Raw genomic sequence first — 15,646 nt, 5'->3', positions numbered from 1 at the left:
GAATGGATTATCCCTTTCTACAATGAATGCAAGATAGTCAGAAGTTACAATTCTAGTTAAATTGAAACATTTAATACGGCAATGCAATTTGAAATTGCAATAATATTCCTTCAAAGTAGTTGAATTATCAATTGCAACTTTTAGATTTGGGAATCAAGTATTTGCTTTAGAATCAAACCTTAATTGTAATTATCCTTGTGTATTGTGTTTGTAATAATTCATAAACTCAATTTGATCCAAAAGTTTTCAAGTATTAGTTCTCAAACTTGTATATCCAACAAATTCTGTTGCTTCCAACCCATCCAACATATATTCTCTAAAGTAATTTCTTATATGATATATATTCTCAATTCACATTTCTTTCCACAAAGTATCATGTATATCCTTTGTATATTATTATTATTATTATATATCCATCATATGTATGCGATACATATATGTATATATATATTATGTATCATGCATATTTTGTATTGTATATGAAGCACAAATTTGGAAGCAGCCTCTACCAAGCACATTTATTATGCATACGTAGAGTAATGGTCCAAAGCCCCACCTCCCCTAGTAAAATTAGGAGAGCTACTGTAGAGTTGCCTCTCCAGCAGGCAATGTTAGCAAACTTGCATTGAAAACTAGAGGATCTTTCTAAATCCATCTACTTGGCTTTGGCTATACAATTTTCTTTGATGGGATTCTTCTGTGTTTGGTGACAAAGAAAGTTCCAGTACTTTGTAATGGTGGCCTGGTGTGGGGACAGTTTCCCATTGACATCTGTGGCTTACATTTTGCCGATTCGACTCGGTGGGTCCAAAATGATCAGTTTTGCCATGCCTTTGTGTATATTTCTCATTTACTTTTGGGGGACCTAGTTTCTAAGCTTTTTTTCCATTTTCTTTTTCAATAAAAAAACTCAGACGTGGACAATGTATAAGACATCCCTTGATTGTTTGGATGCTAAGCAAGCAAGAATGGAGGGACAGAAGGTGGGGCTTAGAAGTGTCTACGTCTCTCTGAAATCTTTGTGACTTATATTTTCTACTAATTCAATATTTCTAATACCGCCTAAAAATAATACTCAATACACCTGGTTTTTTTTTTTTTTTTTCCCTGATATTGGAGTGGGGCATTCCCATAATTGTCTTAAAAAAAACAAAAAAGCTATAACTTTTACGATTAAACTATTCCATATCAAAACCTTTTTATCTCTGCTTATATAAGGATAAAATCTGCCTTCTCTGTTTGTCTTTATACCAATCAAATGGATATACATAATAATCATTTTAATAATACCCATTACATAAAAGATTCAAAGTGCCATGATGTATATCTTACTAATGATTTATTGTTAAGCCAACAAAAACTCAGTAAATTTGGCTAAAACCTCTCTTTTGTTAGAGGGTAGGGGGAAAACTTAGAATCCACTTATATATGGAGAAAAAAGATCGAAGTAAAGGTTCAAAACCTGTTGAAAATGAGAAATATGGGATTCTCCTATTAACATTTTAGCATTTTTAAAATTAAAATGACTTTGTTTTTATGTGTTCTTTATTTTCTATATACACTCCGTATTTTAATTTCTCTTCAAATCACTACCTAATCTTTACATATTGTTGGGTATTTTAATGACTTCATATGTTTGGCATCAAAATGGTTATGGGTCAAAACATATATATCTTTTTGGTAATAGGTTATGGATCTTAGGTCTAGTATATGGTATAATAGTAATACCATTAAAAAAAAAAAAAAAAAAATTCCAATGGTCAAACCCCACAACAGAAACCCATTTGCTAAACAATGTAGAAAGAATAGGTTCTTAAACCAAACAAACCAAATAAACCAAAGCATTAATCATACTAAGAGACAAAAATGAAAAAATAAAAATTTGTAAAACCCACAATTACACGTATCCATTTCTTCCCTCCTTTATATTGTCAATCCAAACTCATCCCAATCTCTATCCCCACGCAATCCTCTCTCTCTCTCTCTCTCTCTCTATTTCCTCATATCAAAAACCCAGAAAAAGGCCAACCAAAAACATAATCATCCTTTTTTTCTCCTGCAAATTTTCCCAAGAAAGTGACACACAAGAAACAATGAGAACCCCACCAACCGTACTACCTCCACCACCATCACCATCTTCGTCGTCAGCAGCAAGAGCAGCTATAGTAGTATCAGCAGCAGCAACTCATATAATCCATCTCTCACCTCCATTAACATCATCTACAACAACCCCAACAACGACATCAAATGAACCTCCTCATCAAATCCGGTGGAGGCATTATTCCGGGACCAAAGAGTTCGAAGCCAACGCAGCTCTCGTCCTCATCATCCTTCTCTGTGCACTCATTTGCGCTCTCGCTCTCAACGCCTCCATCCGCTGCTTCCTCCGCGGCGGTGGCAGCGGCGGAGGCAGCAGCGGAGTCAGTGGCAGAGGCGGAAACAATAGCGGCCAAGTCCATTATCAACATCCTCGTAGCATAATCGAACTCGTTGAGCATCAGCAAAAGACTAATGGAGGAGGAGGAGCTCCATTGGAAAGTGCTCCGGCTTTAGTTTACTCCGCCGGGATGAAGACGAAGCTCGCCGGGGTCGAAGCCGAATGCGTTATATGCTTGTCGGAGTTCGTTGAAGGAGAAGAGATTAGAGTTCTTGGTTGGTGTAAACACGGCTTCCATTCTCAGTGTATTCAGGAATGGTTTTCTTCACACTCCTCCTGTCCTACTTGTCGCCGGAGCTTCCGTCCTCCGTCTCCATCACGGTCCTCCGCCGTGCCTGAAAGAGCTCCGGTCGGTGAGTTTCTGACTGGTGTATAATTACAGTGTTCATAACTGTTACAGATAAAATGGTAAGGTTCAATCCCCAAAATTATAAAGTGTACATTCTTTGGTTAATCTTTAAGAAAAAGGCGAATTTAATGTCTTTAAATTTAAATTTATCCAAATTAATTCCTGTAGCATGTCAATATTTTTTTATAATTTGTTTATTTGTTTTTTTGGTCACAATCATCAATGGGTTCTCATATCTTTTTCTTTTTGGCCAAAAAGGTATTAAAGCTTTTCTTTTTACTATAATAATTGAGAATTTATTGGTGCCAAATTTTCCGTACCAAATGAAATTAAAAATAAGGGGTATGAAAAAAAGGATATATATATATATATATAAGGGGGCCTGAACAAAATATAGAAGATAAAAAGTAAAAATAATTGCCTTGAACATAGGGAATTGTGCATATGGGATAATAATTTTTTATGACAACAGCATTTTTTTTTTCTAATATTAAAAAAACAAATCAAGTAGCGTCTATTGGTGCCAAATTTTCTGTACCAAATGAAATTAAAAACAATGGGTAGGAAAAAAAGGTTATATATATATATATATATAAGTTTCCTGAACAAAATATACAAATAAAAAATAAAAATAATTGCCATGAACACAAGGAATTGTGCATATGGGATAATAAATTTTTATGACAACAACATTTTTTTATAATATTAAAAAAAATAAATTAAGTAGCGTCTGTTAGAATGTAATAATGAGGTGTTTGGCCATGCATTGCACCTTGATTGTCATGATGACGCTTGGACTTGGTTGTGCATGGACCATTGGATCTCAATCATTCAGTCAGATTAATTAATTCCTTCGCAATGTTCATGGTGGACCCCTCATGAATTGTAACCATAAGATATCAAGTCCTTATACGATGTTAATTAATATCTAATCCAATGGTGATTAGCAAATTGGGTTCAGTGTAAGTGGAAGGCCAGCGACTTGTGTTGGTGGTAGCAATGATTGTGAAGAGGATAAGTTGCCAAAATCTTAATGGCCATGTTATCTAATCAATTTCAATATTTGGATTTCAATCAATTCATTATGCTAAAATAATAAGAACTTGATTATGCTCATTTTCTTTTTATACATAATAATTTAAGATAATTTCTTACCATTGATGGGTGTTTAGTGGCATGCCAATACAGTCTTATTTGACAATTTAATTATGTTCATAGAATAGGAATAATCAATCTATATTATATTTAGTTATTAAAAAAAAAATTCATTTTTCTTTAATATAAAATATACAAATCTATAATAGAAACCTAGTAGAAATCCCAAAGCCAGCAGTCCTTGGAATCTTTAGGCTTGCCAAAAATAATTGTATTGCATAAGATACAGAAAAACCAAAAATTCAAACGACAGTATCAATGCCATGTTGAATGAACATAATATATCAAACATATATTTTCATACGAAATTCAAAAATCAAAATAATAATAATAATGAACAATGATCACTTAATTTTGAGCTTCCAATTTGGACACATGTCATTTACACAAAAAAAAAAAAGGCTAAATTATAAAAAAGCCAGAAGATAAAAAAATAAAATAAAATGATCAGTTAACCACTTAGAAAAAGGGACGGATCAGATATAGTATTTTATTATTTGGCAAGAAAAAAAAAGGTTGTAGTATTCTATTTAGAAAAATAAAGTTATACATAATTTTTTCTATTTATTTTTTAATTTTATTAGTTTAATTAATTTAGTTGTTGGGCCAAAACTTTTTCTTACTGGGCCACTTTGGGCTTGACTAAAGTTTCCTTTACTTTTTAAATTTAACTTTGTTTTTTTAAATTTCACGGGTCTTATTTTTTCAGTATGGTTTTTCAAACTCCGATGCCGCCGGCTTTCCAACCTTCAAAATCCCACTTTTATTATTAGCTGCATCGTCGTCGGTCGCTACGGCAAAACGACACCGTTCAGTAGGTCCTTATTCTGATGAAACTCTAAAGCCTCACAACCACGGCAATCTTCGACCTCCAAATGGGCAATCGATATGAGGAATTATAGTACTCTGTTACTGTGTCCATCCACAAACCAAAGCCCTAACGAAAGCCGCCTTTTTTTTTTTTGTTTTTTTGTTTTCTTTCTCATTTGTAAGTGATATATAAATTTCCACCGTTGTTAACTCAATTTCCTCAATAAACATGATAATTCAGCCTTTTTTTTTTTTTTGGGTTAAATTTTTTTTAGCCATTCGAGAATGTGATCAAAATTCAAAATGCTATCTTGGGTTGCAAATTCTTTAAAATTTACAATGGAAAATTTTGATTTCCTCCCCCCTGGTTGCTTAGGAACTGTGTGCTCTCCAGCAAAATTTATAATGAATAGGGGATAAAGATGTGGAGGTATGGTTTATATGTTCATATAAAAATTAGATTTCCTCCCCCCTAGTTGCTTAGGAAGTGTTACGGAATTGGGAGAAAAACAAATAGCAACGGAAAACAAATAAAGCGAAGAACAAACACAAAATTAACGTGGAAACCCTTGACGGGAAAAACCACGGGCAGGGAGAACAAATCCAATATCGAAAGATTGGTACAAAAGGTGAGCCTGACTGCGCGATACCTTCTAACCCTAATTACAGCCGAAAACTAAATATATATAGTACAGAAGAAACCCTAAAATTGAACAGGTCCATACCGCGGGGGCGCTGCCCCCGCACTCCCATCGGGCTCAGTGGTGGGCTACGGTCTCGGGCCTATCGGCCCGAGACCTCCGCTTCCACCACAGAGTCCCAAATTTTTCTCCAAAATTTAGTTTTACCAAATGGGTCGCACCGTGAGCTTTTCGGGTCGGATCAACAAGAATTCAGGTCACAAACTCTAACAGGAAGTGTGTGCTCTCCTGCAAAATGTATAATGAATAGGGGATAAAGATGTGGAGGCATGGTTTATATGTTCATATAGTTGAAGATGATGAATGCAGACATGTTTTGTTTGTTAGTGTTTTATTTGTGGTTCTAACATGAAGCAGAATGGGATATTGTACTTGTGATGAATGTTTGACTAACATGGCATTAGTTGAGAGTTAGTAGATGGAATCGGATAAGTCTCCCCAGATTTTTAGGATTGTGGTCTGTCTGAAAAATTAAATCTTTTGTTTCATAAAAATAAAATAAAAAAAGAATAGTAGTCTTACTTCATATTTGATGTATTGTAGTACAAGTCGTATGGTTCTATTTTCTTGCAACAGAGGCCTATTATTAACTTAGTGGCATTGGTTGATGTAACTGTAAATATTCTTTTTTCTTTTTCTTGTGAAGAAGGCCGTTGATCAAAGATATAGGAGAAAACAACGTAGTATCCTGATGAAACTGATCCCCGATTGAGTAGCCAGTGTGTTACTCGAAGTATGGATGGACTATTTAAAGGGAGTTTAAGTAGCAATGAAGAATGGAGTATATCTATAATTAATTCTGTAATATTTAATAATTATCTATTATCTATTAATACTTTTCAGGATAATGGAGCTGGTTCGAGTTTTAATTATGTATGATGGAGAGTGGGTTGAGAATGAAAATTGCCTTATCAGATACAAGGGTGGCAAGTCAAAAGTAAGAAACATTTCTGAAGATTGTACTTTTGAGCAGCTTCAGAGTGTAGTTTATTCTATTTTGAATGTGGATCGACATGATTATGAGATTTCAATGCAGTTTCGGTATATAGCAAATATATCTGTCCCACTTGTGGAGATAGCTTATGATGATGATGTTAAAATGTTTATTGCTGAGAATTCTGTACCATTTGCTGGTGATAGAAGTCCATTAAGCGTGGAACTTAGACCAAGGGTGTTAAAGTACTGTCAAGGAAAAGGAGAAACAGATAGGGAAATACAAAGAGAAATGGAAATTCAAATAGATTGGGAAATAGAAAGGGAAAGAGAAAGAGAAAGAGAAAGAGAAAGGGAAAAGGAAAAGGAAAAGGAAAATGTGAAAGAAAGAAAGAGAGAAAAAGGAAGAGAAAAAGAAAGAGAAAGGGAAAGGGAAAACGAAAAAGAAAGATAAGGATCCATGGTTTTGGTAATTATCATACTGCCTTTGCTTTTGGGAGTGCCAGTGATCAATTTTCAAGCTCTGTACGTGCAGCTCAACTTACAAAACTACCTAGACTTGTTTCATCAGAGGCTAGAAGTGATGATACGGCACAGAAAAAGAAACTAGCTGAGGAAAGAGCAGCACAGAAAAAGAAACTACTTGAAGGCTCAGATACAAACGGATAAGAGGGTATCTACCAAATGATTTCAGACAGGATGTGCGGTCTAAGTTTGGCATTAACATAAGTTACGGTAAGGCTTGGGGAGCTAGGGAAAATGCAGTTGATTCTTTGAGGATATCACAAGAGGAATCTTTTGCAAAGCTTTCATCATATTGTGTTCTGTTGGAGAGTAATAACCCTGGTACTGTAACTCATATTGACACTGATAGTCAGAACCATTTTCTCTATTGTTTTGTGGCTATTGGAGCTTGTATAAGAGGATTTCATTCTGTCATGCGGCCAGTTGTAGCAATTGATAGGACATTTCTAAAGGGCAAGTATGGTGGAGTTATGCTTATTTCCTTTTGTAAGGATTGGGAATGAGCAAATTTACCCACTAGCTTTTGGAATTGGAGATTCAGAGAATGACGTTTCATGGGAATGGTTTCTTAGAAAATTTCATGGGGTTATTTGAGAAGTTAAGGATTTACTTTTCATTTCCAACTGTAATCGAAGCATTGAAATGGCCATAATGTTTTTCCAAATGCACATCAAGGAGCTTGTATGTATCATATTGGTCAACATATAAAGTTGAAATTCGAGAATGATGCCTTAGGATCATTATTTTTCAAATCAGCTGAGGTGTACCGTGCGTCTGAATTTAATGACTTTATGGATCAAATCGGTTCAGTGGAACCTGATGCTGCACAATATCTTGAAGAAGTTGGGTATGCAAAATTGGCTAGGTCACACTTCCCTAGTAAGAGATTTACGTTACGACATTGAATATTATTGAATGGTTAAATGAAAATCTCAAAGATCAGAGGTAGTTACCTATAGTTGCTTTAATTGACCATATGAGGTCTTTACACAAAGGATGGTATTATGAGCGTGGAACTCAAGCAGGTAACACAAAAACACCTATGACTCCATGGATCGAAGAACCATTAGATGTACGAGTTGTCATGTCTCAATCAATGCTTTTGTCTTCTTTGAACTTTCCTGAGTTTGAAGTATTGTATGGCGATAGAAAAGAAATTGTAAACTTGCAGAATAAGACATGCACATTTGGAGAGTTTGTTATCAATCAATTTCCATGCGCCCATGCTATTGCTGCATGTCGAGATCAAAACATAACTTATTATGTGTTATGTTCCAAGTATTACACATGCGAAGCACTTGTAACAGCTTATGTGGAATCGATATATCCTGCCAATCATCATATGAAAGTGCCGGATGAGATTTGCAAGAGTTGTATTACCACAACAACACTTTGTAATGAGGATGGAAGAAGGAAATATAGGTGCAGATCAGGAGGTGCTGATCTGCATCCATGTACAGATAGTGGTACTGAAAGTAGCAGTATAGCAGGAGAGGAGTTAACTAGTGGGTTTTGAATGTATGTTTTACTAGATTATGGCATGTGGTCGAGGATGCTGATTTTGTTAGTTTTGGACATTGTTGTGTACAAACAGTACATATTTTTGTTGGTGCTAAATTTCAATGTGGATATCAATCAATCTTTGACTCTCTGGTCTATGCCCTGTTTGGATGGCTTTTCAAAGAAAAAAGAGGTATTAAAATGAAAATTAAAACCAGCAAAACTCTTAAAAATAACAGAAATCAATTCAGAGAGTTTGAATAATTTTTTAAAGATTACAAAATTTTTAAAAGAAAATTAAAACCGGAAAGAAAAAAAAATTCTGAAAACAATAGAAACGGATACAAAAAAAGGTAAATAAACAAATACATATTGGAATCTGTGCCTTTTTTTTTTTTTTTTTTTTTGGTTTCCTTTATTTTTAATTTTAAAAAGATATATGTGTTTGCACAGAGTTTAGGTGTTAATAGGAAACCCATAATAGGAATTTGATGTTCCGTTTTCTGATGAACTATCAATCAGATTTCTTACTGATACTTTTGGGTTTTCTCTGTTTCATTTTTAAAATTATGTTTTATTTTCGTTAATGATGTTTTTGGACTTTGGAGGATGTATATCTTCATTTTTAAAGTTTTCATTTTTTCCCAAATTCTTGCAATGCAAACATGTTAAAAATTTGATTTTGTCAAATTGTAAATAAAAAAATGCTAATAATAAATTCAGTAAATATTCAACATGCTCGAAAACGGTGGTAGTGAGTGTATTAGATAGCTCACTAGCCCCATCGGTGGGGTGGGGTGGGGGGGAGACGAAAATAAAGAAGAAGAAGAAGAAATGAAGGCTAATTAAGCATCAATTAATCGGTTTTTCTTTGTTTTATGGTTAGGTGATGAGTTGGTATTGGATACCAATGAAGATGAAGAATTTGGGAGAGTGTTTTCTTTTCGTTTGCAGGGCAGACTTCTGGAGAATGGCGGTTTGCTGGTCTATATGTCTTGTCCTTTCCTATTTGAAGCTGTTGTTCCAAATTCTGTTTGTCCCAGAATCTAAGCGCTACCCACGTTGTCCCCCAGCAACAACAGCTGCTTGTGTTAGACCCGTTTGCATCATCACCGGTGTAAGCATGAGATTAATGTCAGTTAACTGTTGCAGGTGTTTTATATATGATTTATCCAGTTTTTGCTTTTTGAATATTGCAGGCTACATCTGGCTTAGGTGCTGCTGCTGCTTATGCCCTTTCTAAGGAAGGCTTCTACATTGTTCTTGGTATTTCTTCTATTCTTTCTTCGTCTTTATTAGAGGCATATTTTTTAGAGAAATAAAGTGAGGGGAAGGGGAAGGGAGAGATAACATGGGGAGTGAGTTTTAATTTGGTAGACGGATAATACTAATTCTGATGAAGGAATGGGTAGAATCTTTTATACTTGTTGAAAGATTACATCTTTATTGTTATTCAAGTGAATTACCACAAGGTTCAATTGTGATTAAATTAAAGATCATTCTCTGATTAATTTTTCCTCCATTTGTACCAAAACTTAATTTTAGTTTAAGAAATTTAGTTTCTATGTTCGTGTGACATTTTTCTTCACCCTTCAACCATTCTCGTTAAATACCATTTTTTGGGATAGCATAATTCCTGTGTTGTGTCAACTGTGATCTTTTTCCTTTCCATGATAAGACAGGAGCTTTTGATGTAGTTTTCCCTTTTGTCTTTGAGTCCTTTGACCGTTTTTACAGATTTCAGTAACACCTAAAGTTGTAAGAAGAACTTATGTTTTCTCTGGTGATTTTCTTTTAGTTGACACAAACTGGATGTCTATATTACGTTTTCTTTGAAGCTATTAAATTGCTTTGTAACTCAAATCCCTATAATCTCTGTAGTGGGACGGTCATCAAAGTTGTTGTTGAAGGTATGCTTTCTATTTATATTTCAGTGCCTCTCCACCTTATGCTTTTTGTTCACATTTCCTATGATTGTGTGACAGACTATGAGAGAAATTAAGGATAAGAATGAGCATGCCCATCTCAAAGCTTTTCAGGTTGACGTGTCTTCCTTCCAATCGATTTTGAAGTTTAAAGTAGACCTTGAGCGGTGGTTTCTGGATTCAAATATGCATTCTTCTGTCCAACTTTTGATTAACAATGCTGGGATTTTGGCAACGTCTCCAAGACTTACAGCTGAAGGCTATGATGAGTAATGTCTTATATCTTTGGCTGATATAGGTTGAAATGCTGAATTAAAATAACCAGTTCTTGATACTCATATGCTGCAATGCCACTTTCACCATACATACTGACCTATTGCATGGAGATTTTCAGCTTGATGTTGATGTCTTTGAATTTATATTGCTAGCTCAAGTTGCTAAATGCTGTAAGCATTAACACGTTTGAGACTTAACTCAGCCATTTAATCACACTTGTTTTCCGTGGAACTAAAACCTGTTTTCCATGGAACTAAAACCTATATGCGTACAAACTTTCTGTCCATAGAAGAAAGCATTCTCTTTGTTCTTGTTCTTCGATCTTTCATTTTTCTTTGCTTTTCATGCTAAAGTATGGAAGATTTTGGTTCTGTTTTGAGTGTCTGTGTGGAACTGCATCTCATAGTCATAGCTGAAACATAAGTCTACCAGTTTTACTGCTATGCAGGATATACTTCATCCCAGTTTCCTGCTCGCTTGAGAATTGGCTTGCTTATTTGTTTACCTATTTTTCCAGGATGATGGGCACAAATTACATTGGACCATTTTGTCTGACAAAACTTCTATTACCACTTCTGGAAAATAGCCCTGTTCCTTCACGGATAGTGAATATTACATCCTTCACACATCGAAGTGGTAAGAACTTAGAGGATTTATATGCATTCTAACTTCACTGAAATCTGGCAAGCATGCTTATTCATGTAGAACTTGCACAACCTATGGTCAAGCCTCCAAAATGCATAATATGGAAACATAAGGGGAAAAAGAAGGAATATGAATATGACGTGCATATTAATGCATCAAGGATTCTATGCTGCTTAACTGGAAGATTTTCATCAGTGGTAACTCTGAACTCACATCTAAATGTTACTTAGCCAACCAGTGTAATAACTGGAGTGTGTCCATCCATCCGGTTAGACAAAATAAACCTTAATGAGAAAGCTTGATGAATTTGAGTTTAATGGGTCCTTAAATATTTTGTCTCATTTACTTCCATGTGAGCATCAGATTTTTGTTAGAAGTGTTAATCAAACTTTATCTGTCCTGAAATCTAGACAGATCATTTTATGGAAGATTGTAATCTCTTTCTTTTTTCTTTCAAAAATTTTCAGTACTTAACATGCAGGTTAACGAGGATATTGTTTCTGGCAAGTCCTTCTTGAGATCAAAACATTATCCCTTTGGTCGTATTTATGAGTATTCCAAATGTAAGTCATAAATTATGTGTGGATGCATGCGGTATTCTCAGTTAACTATCATCTCAATTGTGACGACTGCCTTCCATTGTTGTAGTATGCCTACTGCTGTTCTCCTATGAGCTTCATCGAAAACTTGGCTTGTTGGATGAATCCCGTCATGTCTCCACTATGTATGTGCCTGCATAATTTTCTTGAAAATTTAACTATTGAAATTTTACCATCATCAATTTTGCATGATTGCATGTATTTAAGAACGTTTCAAACCTTTAATTCGCTTCATTGTTTTGTATTACTTATTAAAGAGTTGAACTTGCTGTCTAACATTCTTCATACCACTAGACAACATAGGAACTCTTTTATCAATTATCATCTGTCAATTTGAAGTCATACCTATTATTCTTCATGCCAGTAGAAATATTCTTGGTCCTTGGAAAAATATCCTAAACAGTAACATCTTTTTTTTTGCTTCATTAGAGTGAAAATGTTGTCATTGATATGTAATGATGATGTCCTAGTCCCTGATCTTTTCTTCTTTTTTTTTTTTTTTTTCCTTCCCCTCTCTTTGTTTTATCATTTTGAAGTGCGGTGGATCCAGGAGCAGTCAATACCAACATCATGCGTGAAGTGCCCTCCTTTGTTTCGCAAATGGCACTTACAGTCCTAAAGCTTCTGGGACTTTTGCAGTCGCCTGAGAACGGTGTCAATTCAATACTTGATGCAGCCCTTGCCCCAGCAGTAAGTTAACCACACTCCTCTTATTTCCATTTCCTTATATGATGTCATGATTCGCTAGCAAATGCATAAACAAACAAATTTGTTGCAAACATCATCTCATGTGGTCCAATCGAAAATGTCTTCAGCAACCTAATTGTGATGCCAGTGAACGTGCCACTTGCTGTGATCATATTTATGGCATTTGGCATATTACATCCGATGGTGATGCCATTTAAGGTAGAAGCACCTCTATTGCAAGTGATGATAAATATATTGATTAGAATTTTCTGTGAGTCTCTCATTTTTGGAAGTTAGCAAAACTGTTCTCTAATTGTAAAGGCATATGTAAGCATGTGCTGCATGTTTATTAAATTGACTGTTGACATTGTTGGCTCATGATGTTGAATTTTGTAAGGTCATTTTCTATCTCAACAATTTTCTATAAAGTCCTGTGATCAGTTTAGAAACACCATGTTTCATGTGTATTGAATTGGATATCAATGTAATATGCTGAAATCTGGATATATAATCAGAAATACTGAATCCGAAATGAAAAGTAAAAGCAAAAGGTAGATTTGAGAATGGTTGAGCTGAATCGTTAACTTTGCTGATTGTTACAGGAAACATCTGGAGTATACTTCTTTGGTGGAAAGGGTAGAATTATAAACTCTTCTGCACTCTCATACAATGCAACACTTGCACAACAACTTTGGTCGGTTTCGTCTAATCTTTTTTCACCGTCACAGCTTGCTGCTGTTAACCAAAGTGAGGGATAATTGTAGGCGATTTTACTTATCAACTGGTTTTGTGGTTAATGGCAGAAGAGGGAAAAGATTCCAGGCGAAAAAGGGAAATCTCAAACTCAGCCGTTTGTAGAAGATATATGTTTGTTCATGGCTGCTATGCTCAAGAAATTTTCTAGCCAGTTAATTTAGTTGACACGTTCTAGGTTATATTTTGATAATATCAAGTTGCTCATGTTACGTGTTAAGTTTACTACCCAACAAAATCCTATCTTCTTCTTCTTCTTTTTATGCAGATACAGTTGCAAGGAATCAATAAAAGATACCCTTTTACAAGTTCCATGGTCATAGCTCTAAGAACATGTAATAATATGGATAAATAATTTTAAAAAAATTGTTATTTGTCATTATTATTGAAAAATGCTGGTGATGTGATTGCTTTCATGATGATAGAAATCAAGCATTAAAATGTTAAAATGAACGAAAAAGAAATAAAGAAAACAGTACTCATTTTTCATGTTATTGGTGTTCATCATTGCTTAGCAATTGGCATTATTCCCAATAAGTGGCATCATTTCATGCCCCAAGAAATAACCAACTTTCTTCTTTTCCTTTTTACATTTATCTTTTCCAGGTGTAAATATATTTTTTTCATTCTTATTTTTATTCATATTCCTCTTTAAATTAGAGCTGACTTAAGATTTATCTACAAATTCAGAACTATTTTTTTCTTTTTTCTTTTTTTATAAAAAAAAAAGGACAAAATCCTACTTCCACAACTTTACCCAAAAAGTGCATAAATAATTTCCTTTGTACTTTAGACACTAATTGCATGCACTGCTTACCAAACTTTTCAAGCATAGAAAATCATTATTTTTTTGGACTAAACTCTTAATCAAAAGCAGTTATTCATATTTTATCAAAAAAATAAAAATAAAAAAAGCAGTCATTCATAATTGTCATCTTCACTCATAATTGTCATTCTTTTTATTAGGGGTTTCGTCATAGAAACATGCATGATTTAAGGAATATTGTCTCTCTATGACCCAGCAAAAGAGTACTCTTACAGTTAATTAAAACTAATAAAATAAAACTTAAAAAAAGATACATTCTAATATAAAAATGAAATAGTCTGCCTCTAAATCTCCCAAATTTTATTTTACTTTTTTCCCCCCACCACCATCACCACCACCACCACCACCCCCCAATAGCTATTTTATGAGTTTTTAACCAACATCCTCCATGCCTATGACACCGAAAGCATAATCACTTTTATTGGTAAGGGAAAAAAAAAATGACTTTTCTTCCTTTCTTTTTTTTTTTTTTTTTTTTTTTTTGGGAAAAAGTTTTTCTTTTAGTTATAAGTAATGGCCAAAAGAGGTTATCTACAGATAAAATAGGTGGGGCCAAATTGGTTATTGTTGTGTGACTTATGGCCACATCATGGAAAACCCAAAAAGCACATAAACAATCATAATAATGACCGATTGAGACAAATAGAATTTCTAGTCTGTCACGAGGCCTTGAGAATTTGTTGAGTTAGGACAGGACCAGGCTAAAGCTGGATGAGCCACCTAATATATTGTATTTATATGCATTGAAATTTTTCTTACTAGCATAAATTCTGTTCTTATTATATTTGGTAATATTTAATATATATATATTCTCTCTACAAAAACGGTAGTCAATTTTCTCCACTTAAAAATCTAAACTATATTTAGTTGATTAGTATTCTTTTCTCTCTCTTATCCATCACCTATCTCAGTCAAATTTTTACTCTTCTTTTTTTCCTTTTTTCTTTTTTTTATCTTTATTGTGACTTGAATTGAGGCAGTTATATCCAATTCTCCGCAAACTCTTTTAAAGTACAAAATATATAAATTTTGTTCTCAAGTTTATTATGAAGCTTCTATCTCCAAATTTCACCCAAAAAAAAAAAAAAAATCTATCTCAAACAAAAAAATGTTTATTATGAAGTTTCTGAGTCTCTGACACAAAAGCACCAAAAGGAATTGAGAATGTTTCTTTTATTTATTTTTTTTTTTTTTTGGTGAATAAAGAATAAAGAAGGTTGAGAAATAATAATGAAAATAAAGAAACAATGGAGACTTGGAAAAGGACAAATTAAAGCTGAGGAATGAAACGATAAGGAGAATGTGGCACAAAGCTTATCATAAGAAGCTACCATTTCATTGAAACGTACACACAAAATGATTCAAATTTATTACAAAAAATTAAAATTAAAAATGAACATTATTCAAATGTATTTTGGCGTCGCAATCATTCTTGTCATCTGTCATTAAAAAAGTTTATAATTATTTAGACTTGGAATAATCCCATCTGGGTATTGTTGGGATTTTATTTCTTTTTGGAAATAAT

At 34.0% G+C, this 15,646-nt stretch overlaps 2 protein-coding genes across 4 annotated transcripts; both read left to right on the top strand.

Moving 5' to 3' along the window:
• Positions 1-1,881: 1,881 nt before the first annotated feature.
• Positions 1,882-2,949, top strand: LOC107434561 (RING-H2 finger protein ATL79). Its single transcript, XM_016046036.4, has one exon. The coding sequence runs from the start codon at positions 2,094-2,096 to the stop codon at positions 2,811-2,813; it is 720 nt and encodes a 239-aa protein (XP_015901522.1). The 5' UTR covers positions 1,882-2,093; the 3' UTR covers positions 2,814-2,949.
• A 5,679-nt stretch (positions 2,950-8,628) lies between these two features.
• Positions 8,629-13,603, top strand: LOC107409164 (uncharacterized). Of its 3 annotated transcripts, none has more exons than XM_048464233.2 (10): positions 8,629-8,763; positions 9,297-9,527; positions 9,610-9,676; positions 10,292-10,320; positions 10,396-10,604; positions 11,129-11,247; positions 11,724-11,819; positions 11,905-11,980; positions 12,392-12,545; positions 13,145-13,603. In XM_048464233.2, the coding sequence occupies exons 2-10, from the start codon at positions 9,300-9,302 to the stop codon at positions 13,298-13,300; spliced, it is 1,134 nt and encodes a 377-aa protein (XP_048320190.2). In that variant the 5' UTR covers positions 8,629-8,763; positions 9,297-9,299; the 3' UTR covers positions 13,301-13,603. The 3 variants fall into 3 exon arrangements, with proteins under 3 accessions (XP_048320190.2, XP_048320189.2, XP_048320188.2); XM_048464231.2 differs by lacking the exon at positions 8,629-8,763 and adding an exon at positions 12,671-12,761 and having other exon boundaries at positions 13,145-13,283; XM_048464232.2 differs by lacking the exon at positions 8,629-8,763 and having other exon boundaries at positions 8,870-9,527.
• The last annotated feature ends 2,043 nt before the right edge of the window (positions 13,604-15,646 follow it).

Source organism: Ziziphus jujuba, chromosome 6 (genome assembly GCF_031755915.1).
Source record: "Ziziphus jujuba cultivar Dongzao chromosome 6, ASM3175591v1".
Classification (NCBI taxonomy): Eukaryota; Viridiplantae; Streptophyta; class Magnoliopsida; order Rosales; family Rhamnaceae; genus Ziziphus; species Ziziphus jujuba.
This window is presented reverse-complemented; position numbering and strand designations above follow the sequence as displayed.

Coding starts and splice junctions, on each gene's coding strand:
- LOC107434561 (XM_016046036.4), top strand. CDS start 2,094: ATGAGAACCCCACCAACCGTACTACCTCCACCACCATCACCATCTTCG.
- LOC107409164 (XM_048464233.2), top strand. CDS start 9,300: ATGAGTTGGTATTGGATACCAATGAAGATGAAGAATTTGGGAGAGTGT. Junction 9,677..10,291: donor AGGCTTCTACATTGTTCTTG/GTATTTCTTCTA, acceptor TAATCTCTGTAG/TGGGACGGTCATCAAAGTTG. Junction 11,248..11,723: donor ATCCTTCACACATCGAAGTG/GTAAGAACTTAG, acceptor AAAAATTTTCAG/TACTTAACATGCAGGTTAAC.